The 15,923-nt window shown below is 25.7% G+C and overlaps 1 protein-coding gene across 2 annotated transcripts in view; it reads left to right on the top strand.

The window, feature by feature from the left end:
- The window catches only part of LOC111630963 (prothoracicostatic peptide-like), a 46,453-nt gene extending 40,814 nt beyond the window's left edge, over window positions 1-5,639 (top strand). The window contains exon 3 of one of the 2 annotated variants that reach the window (XM_023375131.1): window positions 5,466-5,639. In XM_023375131.1, coding sequence (XP_023230899.1) covers window positions 5,466-5,497 — 32 coding nt within the window. In that variant the 3' untranslated portion in view covers window positions 5,498-5,639. Of the gene's footprint in view, window positions 1-5,462 lie in introns of both variants that reach the window. The other variant, XM_023375130.1, reaches the window with a different exon arrangement.
- The last annotated feature ends 10,284 nt before the right edge of the window (window positions 5,640-15,923 follow it).

Here is a 15,923-nt window from a genome sequence, read left to right as displayed (position 1 = left end):
ATAATCCTACAATTTTTTGTTTATAGCATAGTTTATATGGATTATTCCCAAAAAATTATACGTATTTTGGAAATGTTGAGTCGAATTAGTCTAGAATCGATTAATTTTATGGAAGAAACCTTTCAAACAGCCGTAGTCCGTAAACTGCATACGTGCCGGGCTGTGATTGGCTGGATTCGTAGAAAATGGATTCATTAAAACCGGAACGTATCTACCGTGTTATAGAAGGGTCGACTGTACATACTTAATTAACGTTACATATTAAAAAGTATGACTTTAATCGTGTTTAATTCTTATAAATTAAGCTAAAATTTAATTTTTAAGAAATAAATATTAAATATATTCATTTAAAAGTTTTAATTAAATTAGTCTCTAATACTTAAATAATCTTTTAATTAACTACTTGGAAACAAATACTAATAAGTAATTTATATTATGAAATTTATATTCAAAACTCGTTATTACTGATTTAATCTTACTTTAAAGTGACTTAAAATTAAAATTAAAAAAAAAATTTAAATTGCTCTGATTGTAAATGGCTTTTATGCGACGTGTTACTTGATGATAAATTCGCTTGTTATTACTTTAGGCATTTATGTTCTATGTAGACACAACACTTAAGACTTTGTTGCTATAGTAACACTTAGCTTCACTTTCTTGATAGATATTGCTTCCACACAGCATCTGTCTATATTAATCTGCAATAAGAACTTGCCATTGAAGTTTGCTTCTCCGCTAACTTTAAAAAATATATTTAAAAAAATAAATAAAAAGTACGGATTTGACTTTGCAAACTTTTGATAAGCAAAAAGAATTTTTTAATTCACTTTTTTATGTTTTTTTTTTTTATTTTTTACGTGGATTATGTCGTGTTTCTAAATAACTTTTGGCATAGAGAATTTCGTTCTATAAACAATTTTTATTTATAAATAAATATTTTTTTTACAGTTTTATTTTAAACAAAGCTTTCAGATTTCAATTTAGTTTAGTTTTATTGTTAATAAATATTATTTTATTAATCTGAAAGTCAATTTAAAATGTTATTTTTCTTATATTATTGTTGTAATTTTCTAATTTTAATGTTTATTTTTAATATTTTCTATTAATTTTAGTATAATAATAATAANGAAAAGTCGGATAACCGAAAAGTATAAAAAAATCCATTAGTGTAGTATATTATTATATCTCATGTAATTAGTATATTAGTATATCACTATTAATCTACTTCATGTTGAATTTTCATCGATATTAAGCCTAACAAAAATTTTTAAAATAATAATCGTTGCTATTATATCGTTAAAAATTAGAAAATTAAGGCTCGTTTAAATACTAGCACCCTTTCATAGTCAAATGAGTGTTGCCAGCTAAAACACGTAAAAATAATATTAAAGTAGCCATGACATAGCTAAATATTGTAGCGCCACATCACTAGCGGACATTTGAAATTTGCCGACTAGGACGGTCGGTTAACCGAGGTGTCGGTTAATCGAGGCTCTACTGTACTCTAAATAATTAATAACCATTTGAAATCCTTCCTATTACCTGAAATAGATGAAGAACAAGTGATAACGGAACCCGTAAACAAATCTTGAACATCTGACAAATTAAATTATTACAAAAGTTGCTTCTAGCCCTTGATATAATAATATCAATTAAATTAAATTATCCACAACCATGAGGCAGATAATAGTGAGGGCTTATCAGACCAAATGATGGGCACAAACGCTCAGAGCATTTGTGCCCATCATTTGGTCTGATACACACATATATATAGATTACGGAATACAATGGTACTTCTTACATCAAATGCTTCAGAGTTTGAACGTTAAATTTGATATATATATATATATATATATGTTATTGTAATTTTAAAAAATATATAATATATCAAATTTATGATAGGACTTATATAGAATCCTTTCTTAAAATAGAAGGTATTGAAAAGCTTTGTTTAATATTATCGTCCTGCATTTAATTACAAGAGCCAAGGTTAATAAGCGCTAAAAGTTTAATATTTTATTAATTAGTTGGATCATAAATCTTTTTAAGAAAATGTTAATGAATCACCCATGTATAATTAACAGATAAACATCTTTCTATAGAAATACATAATAAATGATTAAAAATTTATGAAAATTTCCTTTTTTATCTGGCATTTTAGATTAATGATCTAAATGTATCTAAATATAATAAATGTCTTCTTCGCCGATTATTATAATGAGGTTTTAAAGGGTAATTTATAAGTAGTTTCAAGGTCAAATTGATTATTTCAAATTAATAATTTTTCTCAAAGGAGAATGGCACATGGTAGAATTTTTCTTAAGACAATCTAAACACATTTAAACAACGAAAACTTTTCGTCGTTAAAAATAATATAAAATGACAGAATTAAGATATAAATTTTAATATTGATTAGAAACGTCCATTTTTCTCGACAGTATATCGAAAAAATAATTAAGAAAACGTATTAAAAAAACACGTCAGCTCATTAGCTATTCATCGTTAATTGTCATCAACTTCTCCCCCTTTTTTCCTTTATTAAAACTGTTTGCAATTTCATTTTCTCGAGGAAATTAAATAACCTTCCTTGCATACTTAAACCGTATTCTTTTATACATTCTAAAAATTAATCTATATGAATTTTATTCTTTTTTTTTTATCTCTCCTAACGAAAAATATTATCAAAATTGTATTTTCGTTAGTAATAGAGATTAAATTAATTAAAATAATGTTTATAAATTAACAATATCATAAGCATTCTATAACAAAGAGTCATCCTAGATAATTGTCTTTTAATTAAAATCTATATAAATTTAATAAAATTTTAAGAATTATTTTCCTTTTCAAATTAACCCATTTGCCAATTCATAACACATACTTATTTTTTATAAAACAACTAATAAAAGGACAATTATTAAAAAGAAAAATTTTAAAGAGGTTCCAAAAATTTAATTATAAGTTTAACTTTTTCTTTATATTGTGAAATTTAAAGTGTTCTTGTATCTTTTCTTTCTCCTTTTCGACTTCTCTTAGTGTTTGTCTTTACTATTTTAGCTATACTTTCATTAATAATGGATAATAAAATAACATTAGAGAAGAGAAAATACAATGTCATCATTAGAGAAGAGCAAGCGCATTGACAAAATCTAAATATACACAAGGAACATTAGAGAAGAGCAAGTACAATCATGAAATACAAATACACGAAATCTTAATTTTATTTAAATTAAGATTTTTTTAATGCTGATTTTTAATGAGTCAAATACAATAGAATGACATTTCTCTCCTATGATTTGCTAAAAAGAAGATGTTTTAAATATGTAAAAGAAAAATTAATAATCTTTTGTTAATTTTTAGAAACCTCAATTTTGTTTTAAGGGTGAAAAAAATTGTAGACCTATAAATTTCCACGATTGTCCATCCGTCTGTCAGTCTGTCTGTCAGACAGACTGACAGACCATTCTGTAATCTCGAGAATGGTATTAGATAGATGAAATCCGAGACAAAATATGAAAATCATAGGAACAGAAGCACGATATACGAACTTCCAGTTTAGACCGGAAGTCACGTGATTTCAATTCAAAAATTTATCCAGGATACAGTTATATAGATGACTGGCACGACTTTATTATTAAAGGAAAACTATGATGTACAGAGGCACGCCACTACTAATAATTTGAGGTGGAGAGAATATATTTGAAATTAAAGAAATTAAAAATATGATTAAAAATTACAGCCTGGCATTATGACGATATCATTATAAATAATTGCTCGTTATATATGTGTGTATGTGTCACTGTAATTTTATATATTTAATAATATGATAATTAAATTGATACACGTATTATATAAAGCTAATGTTTATAAAGAAATTATTTAAAAATTAATTAATTGATTTTATATTAAGGAAATAACTTATTAAGCATTTAATAATAATTTTTTTTCTAATTTAAAGTTAAAAATTGAAAAATTTTTTAGATTTTTTTACAAATTAATAAAAATAATTCCGTTTCATATCAAAACAATTAATTAAGAGAAAATTAAATATTCACTTTTAAAATATAATTTTTATTAAATGTTATTTATTGTAAAAAAATTAATTGGAATTCTTTCCTTATGAATGGAAATTTTAGATTATTCGAACTTTATCGATAAAAGTTGTAATTTTTACCTTTAGCAGTTAATGATAGAAATCTTTTAATAAAAACTGAAAAAAGTAATTAAAATTAATTTTATATTATTTTTTACTTAAATCGTAAATTTATTAAAAATGTCAGAAAATTTAAAAAGATGTTTCCATTTCTTATGCGTGAAATACAGAAATGCATAAAAAATGTGCTTTTTGTTTTAGTAATTAAAAAATAATATTATTTAAAATTTATTTTAATGCAACTACCTGATTTAAATAGCCATAGCCTAAATCCTTATTTTAACATCAAACTTCCGGTTTGGACTGGAAATCACGAGATTTTAACTCAAAAATTTTCTCCAAAACGGAGTTATATGAGCGGCATGACTCTATTGTTAACAGGAAAAGTATGAGACTACTAAAATCGAAAGCATTGTGACGACGTCACAATAAATAATTGCTTTTTTTTATTTAACTTTTCTTTAATATAAATATCATTAACAGTAGAGAAAATAAATGGTTTATCAAATTTAATCACTATTATATTTTATGAAATAAAATGCCTTAGGTTCATTAATTATAAGTGATGTTTACCTCCTTCACTTACCTATTTAAGTATTCAACTTTGAATATCTGATTTGTAGCATCTGTTATTGATGTTTAGCATTTCGTTAAAGTTCTAATGCAATTTTCTTAATCTGAAAGGGTATATTAATAAAATTTATTACGAAAATCCACTTTGAAGTATTGTTAAAGATAAATAAAGTCATAAGAGATATTAATTCAATTCTTCACCCTTTAATACGTAACGCATTTGTCAGAAAGAGCCTACGAGAATTTACATTTAAAATATTTATATTTGTCAACTAATTATATTTTAAATTATTTGTTTAATAAATTTTACCTTTTATTAAATTATTATCTTGATGTGGATTAAATTAATTCTGATTAAAGTTATAAGGCATAAACAGTTATTTATTATTACATAATTTTTTTCATATGTTTAGAATTTAGGGTGGCCCAAAAGTCAATTAACTGTTTGACTAGTTAACTGACTTTTGGGCCACCCGATGTTATATTTATACCTTTCGTGATTAGAATTATAATAAAATTTATATAAAAATGAAGATTTTAGTTATAATTTATGCTCCAGAACAATTGAAGGACTTCAAAAAGATCCCGAAGTCCTTAAACTAATGATGTAGTATAATAATATTTAACTATTTTTTAATCCTAAATTATTTTTATATATATTTATAACTTAAAATTCTAATTTAAAATGTATTATTATGTATAATAATTTCATATTTATCGACATTATTTTCTGTTTCAGAAGATCCTGAAGTCCTTAAACAAATGATGTCATAAAGGACGACAATATCTCAATTGCACATCATATCTTCAAATGGATTTTTTTTCATGTAAAATAATTATAAAATAACATAAAAGAAGAAGAAGTTTAAAAAAAATCCAAACTTTAATTTCACATAATTAAATATTCGGCAAAATTTTAATTTATTAATTCTAAATAAAATTTAAATTAAAATTTTAATTAAACGTGAAACATGAATATTTAATTCTTTCTTGTTTAATTCACTAATTTTGTTTTTTTAAATAATATAAATAAATAAATATATACATATATATATTATAATTTAAAAATAATTTTAATATATAAAACAGTTTTTTCGATGTTTGTGATATTATAATATTGTTCATGATTTCAATATATAAAATTGTAAAAAAAATAATAATAATAATAACTGAAATTTTTCTGTTTATGGTCGGTTGTTGTTTCAAAAACAATGAAAAATATATAGATCTTTATTGTAGCTTCAATTGTATCAACTATATTAAAACAACATATCTGTTGATTGTGATTATTTTGTCTTCTTTCACTTTTAATCACATTATTCCATGCAAACAAATTATTTACATCACAAAAAACTTAATTAAAATTAATTTAAAAATTGTTTTCAGGCCATCAATTTAAATACTTTATTGTTTCCTTAATTGTTCTGCACTTGCTATTCTATGAGTAGAAGTGGTACCTTCTGTACCAAATTCTCTATACATTTTGAACTAATTCATTCAAATGAAATTTCAGTTAGTCTCTACCTAAATTTAGTATAGTAAAGATTCGATTATCCGGCCTAAACAGTAATGGCATAACGAAAAACTCTGTATAATGCGAATCGTGTGTAAATTAAACCATTTTCTCGCTTGTATGACCACTTAGATCATTTAGTCGAAGGCCGGTTAATCGAGATTCTACGTAAATTAATAAGCAGTGTTTTCTTGTAAGGATATACGACGAGAAAAAAATTAGAAATGATAAATTCGACAATAAAAAGTAAATATAATTAATTTATAAATTTAAATATCAAAAGTTTTAATCTCTTTATATATATAATAAATGTATTTAAATTCAATCTTATAAAATAAATATCATTAAGTAAATACTAAAAATAATAATATTTAATTTGGTTCATATTACGGAATGAAAGTTTAGATGTTAAAATTACAAATAATAAAAAGATAACTTGACCTTTTAAAATGTAAATGATACACTTTCATTTTAATTTAATTTTTAAAAAATAATAATAATAAAATAATAATAATATTAAATTGTTTGTTTGTTCTTTTGTTGTATCAAAATTTTCCATTTGAATTTTTAAAAATTGCATTATAAAAACAAACCAGAATTTCACGAGTTTAATGTCATCAACAGCTGTTCGACGTCAATGGAATCCTTCTTAATCCGTTCTTGTGACAAATTCATGCTTTATTTCAAAATATTTCAAAATTGAATTTAACATTAAACATTCAACAATTAATAGGCCTATATATTTTAAAATTAAAATTTTAAAAAAGTTATATTAAATATTTAATTATTAACGAACAATTTCGTTACTCTATTAATTATAAAAAGGCGAAAAATACCGCAAAAAAAAATGTAAACTTAATTTCTATCTTAAGAACTTCTAAGCTTTTTTCATTAATTTTAATTTAATAATTTATAGTAAATTTTCTTGTATTTTTTTATCTGGAAAATAAATTACTTTACAGAATTATAAACTTAAGAATTCTGCATTCGTATTTTGAGAAACCGCGTATAATGCGCACTATTGGAATAAATTTTTTTACTGTAAATTAAATTAAAATTTAAATATTTTATTGTAATTTTAATCCAAATTTAACGTATAAAATACGGTTTTAGAAATGATCTTGACTTGATCAAATTACATATTGTTGTTGTTGTTTTTTTAAAAAATTTTAAAGTTTAAGACTTCTTAATTAATTAAATATCCGTTTCTACTCTAGTTCTGTTTATTTCCGTTCTTCTGATACCATAATTTTATAGTTTACAATGAAGTATCTGCTTTGGAATAAAACTCTGTCTTAATTACATAAACATTAAAATACTCTTTAATTTAATTCTACTGTAATTCTAATTATTATTTTACTTAGATATTAATTTGAATTTTTACAGAAAATTACATTAATTAAATTTGTCTATTTTATTTTTACTTAAGTTACTATTATAACTAACTTCTCAGATCGAGAGTTCTCTGACCATTTAAGTTTTGGAAGTGATTGTGAATTAAAAAAACAAAAGAGATTTAAAAAGAAATTATATTGTATTTTTTAAATAATAAAATTTTACAAAAAATAAAAAATTTTTTCTTAATATAATGGGTTGAATCCATGTATAATAAATGTCAGGCAACGGATTACATGCTCATGCTAGCTGTGATAGGGCCTGATTATAACTCTTGTTTTAAGTTTATTTTCAATTCTATTCATTTTACACATTTAATACATAAATTATAGGCTCTAATTTGAATTTTATTAAGATAACACTTAATTATGATTAATTATGTAACTTATTATAAATAAATGTAGTAATTACGTAAATAAAAAGAATTTAAATATTTAATTCTATGAATTTTACAATTAAAACGATGTTTTTAATGATATAAAAATAGTGATATTTGTTAGAAAGATATAAAATTTATACAAATAAAATTAATTTTTTAATGCTGAAAACTGTACAAAGAAATTCTCTTATGTTCTGTAAATTTATGATTATATTTTACAATAAAATATATCAAATAAATACAGTAAATTTATATCATATTAGGTTATTTTCTATATTTACAGTTCTTTCTCCATGCGATAAAATTAAGGTATATTTACACGTGAGATTAAACAAGATTCAAATTTTATTTAAATTGGCCTAAATTATTTTATTCTTTTTTTATTTCTATACTTCCCTTAATAAAATGATTCTTCTTCTATTTGTTTTTTTATTTATTTTACAAGAAATACGAAAATTGATTAATTATCTTCGGTTAACCGCGAAAAGAATTGGCAGCATGTTTATCGTCTCTAAACGACGTCATAAGCTCGTGAATAGTATAACATTACCCTAATTACGTCGATGTGATTACTGTGACGTATGATAGAGAGAAAACAGTAATGGCGGCGCCCATAACGAGCATACACGTGCTTACACGGTAATTATTTAAATTGAATAACGACATTAAAATAGTGGAAAACTCGAAAAATGTAAGTAAAATTCATTCTTAATGAATTATTACTTTTTAAATTGAACGAAATCAAATGCTATTTTAAATTATGTTCTTAAACTAAACTGTGAATGAAATGACGTCACATTCGATCCACCAAGCTGGTGTGTTTAAGGAAACTTATCATCGCTGTGTATAGCCCAGGGTCAAGTGTTTAAATTCGCTCCTGTATATATCCTAATGTTAATTGAAGACCTTGAAGAAAGACCATATTAACTCAGTGTCCTTGTTGAACACTGTTGAATTTTATTTTACACACGCAGGACAAATGGGATTTTCTGACTCATAACTTTTCATAGAATGACCTATTAATTTCTAATATTAATCACCTAAAAACCATCTTAAATACAGGGTAAATTTGAAACTTTTGGTAATTTTTTACAGAAATTTGAAAAATTGGTTTAACACGTTCTTGCCAAAGGACTTCAAATAATTTTTTGTTGGTCAATTTTATGTATGTGACGATTTTTTATAAGAAATTTTTGTCTAATTTTTATGTATTTGTAAAATATACAATAGGGCAATTAATTATTATAAAGTAATAATCATACTCCATCACCTTATCCGAAAACAATGTCAGAAAAGGACTTATTTCTACATATAGGAAGAGAAATTCTTTTGTATTTCGGCATATTCTCATTCCATAACTTCACGAAAATTGCTATTTAAGTATATTGCCGATGTTAATTTTATTAAACCGATCAAATAAGATTTCTTTAGTAATTACCTTATTTCAATTTACCTTCGAATATCGTGATGCCATTTGCAGCGCGACTTCCAAATATATTTATGTAAATCTACCCAAAAAGTAAGTGAATAATCTCGAAAGCGTTATCCGATTAATATATATTCATCTCATCTTCATTATTTTATTCAATGCATTCAGATTAAGAAGAAAATTCTTCATATCATAAAAAATTCACGCATGGCGAGCGAATAAAAGCATTAACTAATCCTTAAACACTGAATCCATAAGATAATAGAAAAGTATTGGATTACAGGATTATTACTGTGATATTATCTATATTGTGACTTCCATTTTTTAATGGAAAGTAACATTCAAGGTCTAATTTTCTTCCTAACTCGTAAATCTTTTAATGGATTTTTCTAAAATTATGAACATCGTAGTTCCTTCCAAACTGATATTTTTATACCATAAAACAGAAAAAAGCGTGGAAGTTTGTTAATTTACCCTATTTTCCTCATATTTTATCTGTTTTATGCATCAATTTTTGATGCATGCCATATTTAAAACTATATTCAAGGTTTGTGTCCTGTCTTCCTCTTTAATTGATTTATACAGAGCAAGTTTTGAAAATAGGAAAGATGGTGCACGACTGATAATCCATTTAAAACGATTACATATTTTAGCTGATAATCGACTGGACAATCTATTTTAAATTATTTCTTTTTAAGATATCAAAATCTTATTATATGCTTGTTTTCGAGTATGGTGCGACTCACCAATGGAAGTTTCTTCATTTGCCTAACACCTAAACACAGGCAGTTTCCTATAGAAAGTCCTCTTAGGAGAGGCAGATCGTCGCGTGTTTCGTTCCTTTATCCTACCAATCCTACGATATCAAATGATGCCTTTGTTTTGATTCCTACCAAAATAAAGATATTCATGTGAGATATTAATTAATTAATAATCTTAATTAACAATATTTTATTATTTTTACCATTTTTTTATAAATTATATCTTTATAAACTTAAACACAAAAAGGGTATTTATTTATTTGTTTATTTATATGTTAACTTTATTAATATATTTATTTCATTTTGTGTTACTTTAAACGAATTAAAACTTAAATTTTAAATTAATTTACCAGCAGTAGTTTATATTTTATTAATTAATGTTTTCCAAGATTTTTTTTCAATTTAAAAATCTTTATCCATTTTTAATTATATATATTTAAATTATTCTTTTTGTAATTTATTTAAAATATTTATTATAAAAAAGCATTTATTTCTATAAATTACTTTCTAATCATGTAAATTTCAATAATCTCTTCCTACGTCTGTTTAGTACGTAGTTTTCAATGCCTCTGGATTGTACGAAAACGTAATTGAATAAAAATATAGTCTAAAAATTGTAAAAGTCTTTATTTTTCTTTCCCAGTTTATATAACTTTAAAATGAAAATTCTATATAAATTTTAAAATCTTATAACTGAATTAAAAAGACGTATTGAATTGTATTAAAGTAATTTCTGTCCAATGAGTTTTTCTCGTTTTTAATGATGTAAAAATTCTTATTCAAAATTGAATTTGCGTTACGTTGATCCTCATTTACATAATCAATTAATTTCTAACGTACTTTTTTACAATTTACATCGAAGTTATTAGTTGTTGTAAGTACTTAAATTTACCTAAAGTAGTTTTAAATGCGTGTAAACTAAATGTGGTTCTTAAAATCCATTTACAATCGTAATTTTCGTATCATATTACATAAATATTCATAAAAATACACCCGTAACATTAATTAACTTAGCCATTAACGATTTCATGTTAAACTTTATATTATCTTACGTAATATATACAATAAAACAATAAGCCATTCTCATTGAGCTTCAATTTGAAAAAAATTGTAGACTTATAAATTCCCATTGTCGTCCGTCTGTCTTTCCTCAATCTCGAGAACAGTGTGAGATAAATGGAATTCAAGACCAGGTGTGTACGTTTATATTTAAACTTCTGAAGCAAACCGGAAATCACGTTATTTAAAATTTTCTCCTGTAAGGTGTTAGATAAATGACTGGCATGACTCTGTTGTTTAAGGAAAAGTATGATGTACAGGGCAAGCCATTACTAATTTGAAGTGGAGAGCATATATTTTAAATAAAATAAATTAAAAATATGATTAAAAATTGCTGCCCAGCATTATGACCATGTCACAGTAAATAGTTATTTACTTATTAATTTTTCCCTAAAACTAATACCGTAGTAAGTATCGATGAATTTATTTAATTTGCCTGATAAAGAAAAAAGTTTTTAATTTAAATAAGAGAAAAAGTGAGAAAATTAATTTATTTTTCTCTAAATTTTGTACAATGCATTGACAAAATTATAATAAGGAAATTGCTCAATCAAATTAGAAATAAAGACAAGAATATTATAATTGTTTTTGATTTACATCATTTACGGCTATAAAAACACAATTTTAAAAAAGCCGAGCCGATCTTTTATTATATTTTTATTTTTAGAATCTGATGCCGAGGGACTGAAAGTAATTTTTGCATTTTTGGGTGGAGAAGAGCCTACAATAAAAGTTCAATTTTATTTTTTGTCGTGACATATTTCAAGCATAAATGGTCGGGTCGTAAAGAATGATATATTTTGGCAATATAAAGTCCCGGTATTATCATTTTTTATTTCATTCCCTGTCAAATAAATATACAATATGCATTAAATAAATATTATATTATACAATAGCTGAACTATTCGGAAATGTATTAGATGATAACAACATATTTTAAAATTATTCCATTCAAAAATCACAAATACAATGGAATGTAAATCTATCTTCCTCAATATCCTATTAGTAATTCTGGAAGATCTCGCTTATTTTGCTTGACGACATGAGATAAGAGGTCAAAAATTGGATGCGACTAATCTAACGAACCACAAATGATTTATTTTTTGTCAAAATAAGAAACAAGGAGAAAAACTGTTCCTTTTGTGTCTATATTTAAAAATATTCATATAAAACACTACTTAATACATCATACTTAGTAAGACATAATTGGATAATTGATGTAGACACTGCTATTTAAATTTTTACTGCTGCTTTACGTTTGCCAAATGTAAATTCCTATATACATATATATATATATATAAGAGTGAATATAATTTTTAATATAACATGACGTGCATAAATTATTTCCTCCTTGTCCTCTGCTTTTTCTCGTTAAATTTTTTCTTAATGGTCATTTAAATTTATTACATTTTTTAAAGTTAGAACTATTACGAGCACTTAAATTTGTCAGCTAGAATGATTCCTATAAATATTACCTGAGCTAACTGAATAAATATCGAGAAGAAAAATAAATGTCTCCCACGACTTAGATTTAAATGTAGATGCTTCAGAAATTGGAGACCAAGAATTTAAAAGAACTTTAAGGATATTTTATTGTTGGTCTTTGAATAACAAATTTTCCTATTCCGTCAAGACATTTAATTTTTGCCTAGAATTCAATATTTGTTATTCCTCGTCCATGTCCATTCATAAATTTGGACAAGACGACATTAAAAGTTTTGCTAAATAATTTAATTCAGTTTGTAATAGTTCGTTGTCAATTATGCAAATTTGTCTTAAAAGTATTCCTAATCTCGTAGAATTACAAGACTTTATTGTGTTGTCTTTTAATATTTATAATTTCATTCTCTAAAGAGCTGGATCTAATCTCTTAAGATGAAATAATTATATTTCACCATACTCGCAAGATCTATCTGTAGGGGAGAAATACAATTAATACGAATGTTCATCGTTCTATTTTACACAAAATCTTCTTTATGAATATTATAATATGACATTTTATAATTATCTAATTTGTGTAATGTGATATTATACAGATTGGAAGGTTTAAGATAAATTTGTTCTTAAAGAAGATGTAATTTCCACCTTCTTCAGCATCTTGACAATAATATTAGCTCATGTATGCGTGGTTATTGTATTCTTATTTTTAAAATAAATTCGTAGCCAATCAGTTAAAAAAATTTTTACAACGTTCAGATTAAACTCAAACTTTCCTGAAAAGATCGCTTGAAGAGTCTGATTCAAAAAATACAATTTGAATACATTCAGAAAATATTACTCTAAATTACTATCCCATTACTGAAGAATTCGGCATACAACTATGCCTCAGACAAATACATAAATGATAAAGTTGTAGTCTGATTTCACGCCAAATCATGCCTTAAAATCATTACATCAGTATCCTTTAAAAAAAGAATTTCGGAGGCTTGCTGTGTTCAGAATTTTCAGTATACCTGGTGTTTGGAGGTCCTCTTACGCCAGAGATACCTGTACTTCGCAGTCAAACACAATACGTGACTTCTGCGCCAATCGCACCCCTGATATATACTACGCTATCTGACAGAAAGGGGAATAAATCAAAGACGGAAGACAACGAAGCGATCATCGCTAAGATAATCGCTTCGTTTAATTTTGTAAAAAACGACGTTCGCTCGTTGCTGTTTGGCTGTATCTGATTTGAGCCATTAAACGTACAGTACATCTAACTCCAACGTCTAATCCTAGGAATACACGTGAGATTTTCTGTAGCGTGACAGAAAATCGCAAGTGCGTTTCTAGGATTACTGTTGAAGGACATACTATTCCACTGCTGATCTGGGGAACCAAGCTGCATTTAATTTTGGTGCTTTCTAAGAGATTTCTTGTTGGTGCGTAAATTTTTTGTCAATGAGTATATAAAATGAATTAAGATAAAACGCATTACAGAATTTCATATTTCACGTAATTTATTTCACAGCATTATCTTAAAATCAGGAATGGTAGTATTATAATTTATCAGGAACAATCGTTTATATTTTTCATTAACTTAATTTCTAAGATGAAGTTGGAAGACAACGTGAATATTAAATTTCTTCACTTTTTACTCCGATTAATCAATCGAATTGCATGTATTTTCTGTTTAGCAAATATCAAATTTCAAATGACATTAATTAAATTAGCCCAAATGATTAATAATTAGTCATTAGCATTATGTAAATGCAATAAAGATAATGTATAATTAAATTTCTGAGTTTTTTTAATAATTTTTCTTTGTTAATAATTTACTTTTTAGACGTAAGTAAAGCAGTGGCTTTACGTTTAAAAATTAATAATGATAATTGTTATAATGTAATACTCATTAAAATCAGCAATTTTTATCAGTAAAAAGATTGAGATATTAATTAATTAAAAATAATATCTGAGGAAAAAAATACCATAAATCTTTTAAGAAATTTCAAATTTTATTAGGCAATGTATCGGCATATTGTTAAACTTGCTATAAATATAAATTAAAAGATATATATACAGTGGAACCCCGGTTAACGAACGTCCTGGTTAACGACCAAATCGGTTAACGAACTTTTATTTTGCAAAAAATTTGTCTCGGATAACGAACAAAATTCGGATAACGAACGTAACGATATTTTGTGTCAAATTTTAGTTGGTGTTAGGCATGCGCGAGTTAAGCATTGCTTTTCCGAGTGTTTGTGCTATACTTCTTTTTTCAGTTTTGTGATTTATATATTTAATCAATATGGCATCCAAGAAAGAAAAAAGTCATAGTGGCAATAGAAAACGACAACGCAATATAAACGACAATGCGCTATCGCATTTGAGAAAAATTTTGATTAAAAGAGTAAGACAATCAACTTTAGATCAATTTCTTGTTCCTTACGGAAAGAGTTTGTTTGTTTGTTAAGTTATGGCAACGCAACACTTGGGCGATCTGCCTAGGGGAATGCCTTCTGGGAGGTGTTTTTAAGGGAAACTGGCCCCTATTTAGGCGTTACAGACGTGGAGAAAACCCGGAAAACTCCACGTGGCCAGCCCGTCTGAGCGAGGTGCGAACCCACGAACGAACTCCCCGTGTTCAAGGTACGAAGACCACTTAGCCACTGGTGGGTTTTTTTTCCGAAAGAGACTTCGACTCTAAGAATCTTCCAATGAAGTGCTACCCATTATTTTTTGGAGGGGATTCCCCTTCTAAGCATTAAGGTTCGTATATCTCCACTTTTCTGCCACCAACTACAACAAACGAAGGTATGTACAGTGCTATTTTATTAAACAAAGTTTACATGTTTGTTGCTGTAATGATACATACTACGTTTTCTTACATTTTCATCAAAGAAAATTACTGTATATTACAAATAAAATCACAAAAATTTCGGAGACTAGAACGGATTAATTGCATTTGCATTAATTTCTATGGGAAAAATTGCTTCGGTTAACGAACGGTGTCGTGGAACGGATTAAGTTCGTTAACCGGGGTTCCACTGTATTTTTATGGCATGCTTTATTTAAAAATAATATTTTATAAATAAAATAACTTTCCCTAGGGTGAATTTAATTATAAAGCATTCTAATTCTTAATAATTACTTTTACTTTCCGGCAGCTGTATATAACAGAGGGAAAGTATGGCAATCGGTCAAAAAATGACTCCCCTAAGATTTTAATTTATTTTACT

Source organism: Centruroides sculpturatus, unplaced genomic scaffold, assembly GCF_000671375.1.
Source record: "Centruroides sculpturatus isolate CEXI.00-Female unplaced genomic scaffold, Cexi_2.0 scaffold753, whole genome shotgun sequence".
NCBI classification, from domain to species: Eukaryota; Metazoa; Arthropoda; class Arachnida; order Scorpiones; family Buthidae; genus Centruroides; species Centruroides sculpturatus.
This window is presented reverse-complemented; position numbering and strand designations above follow the sequence as displayed.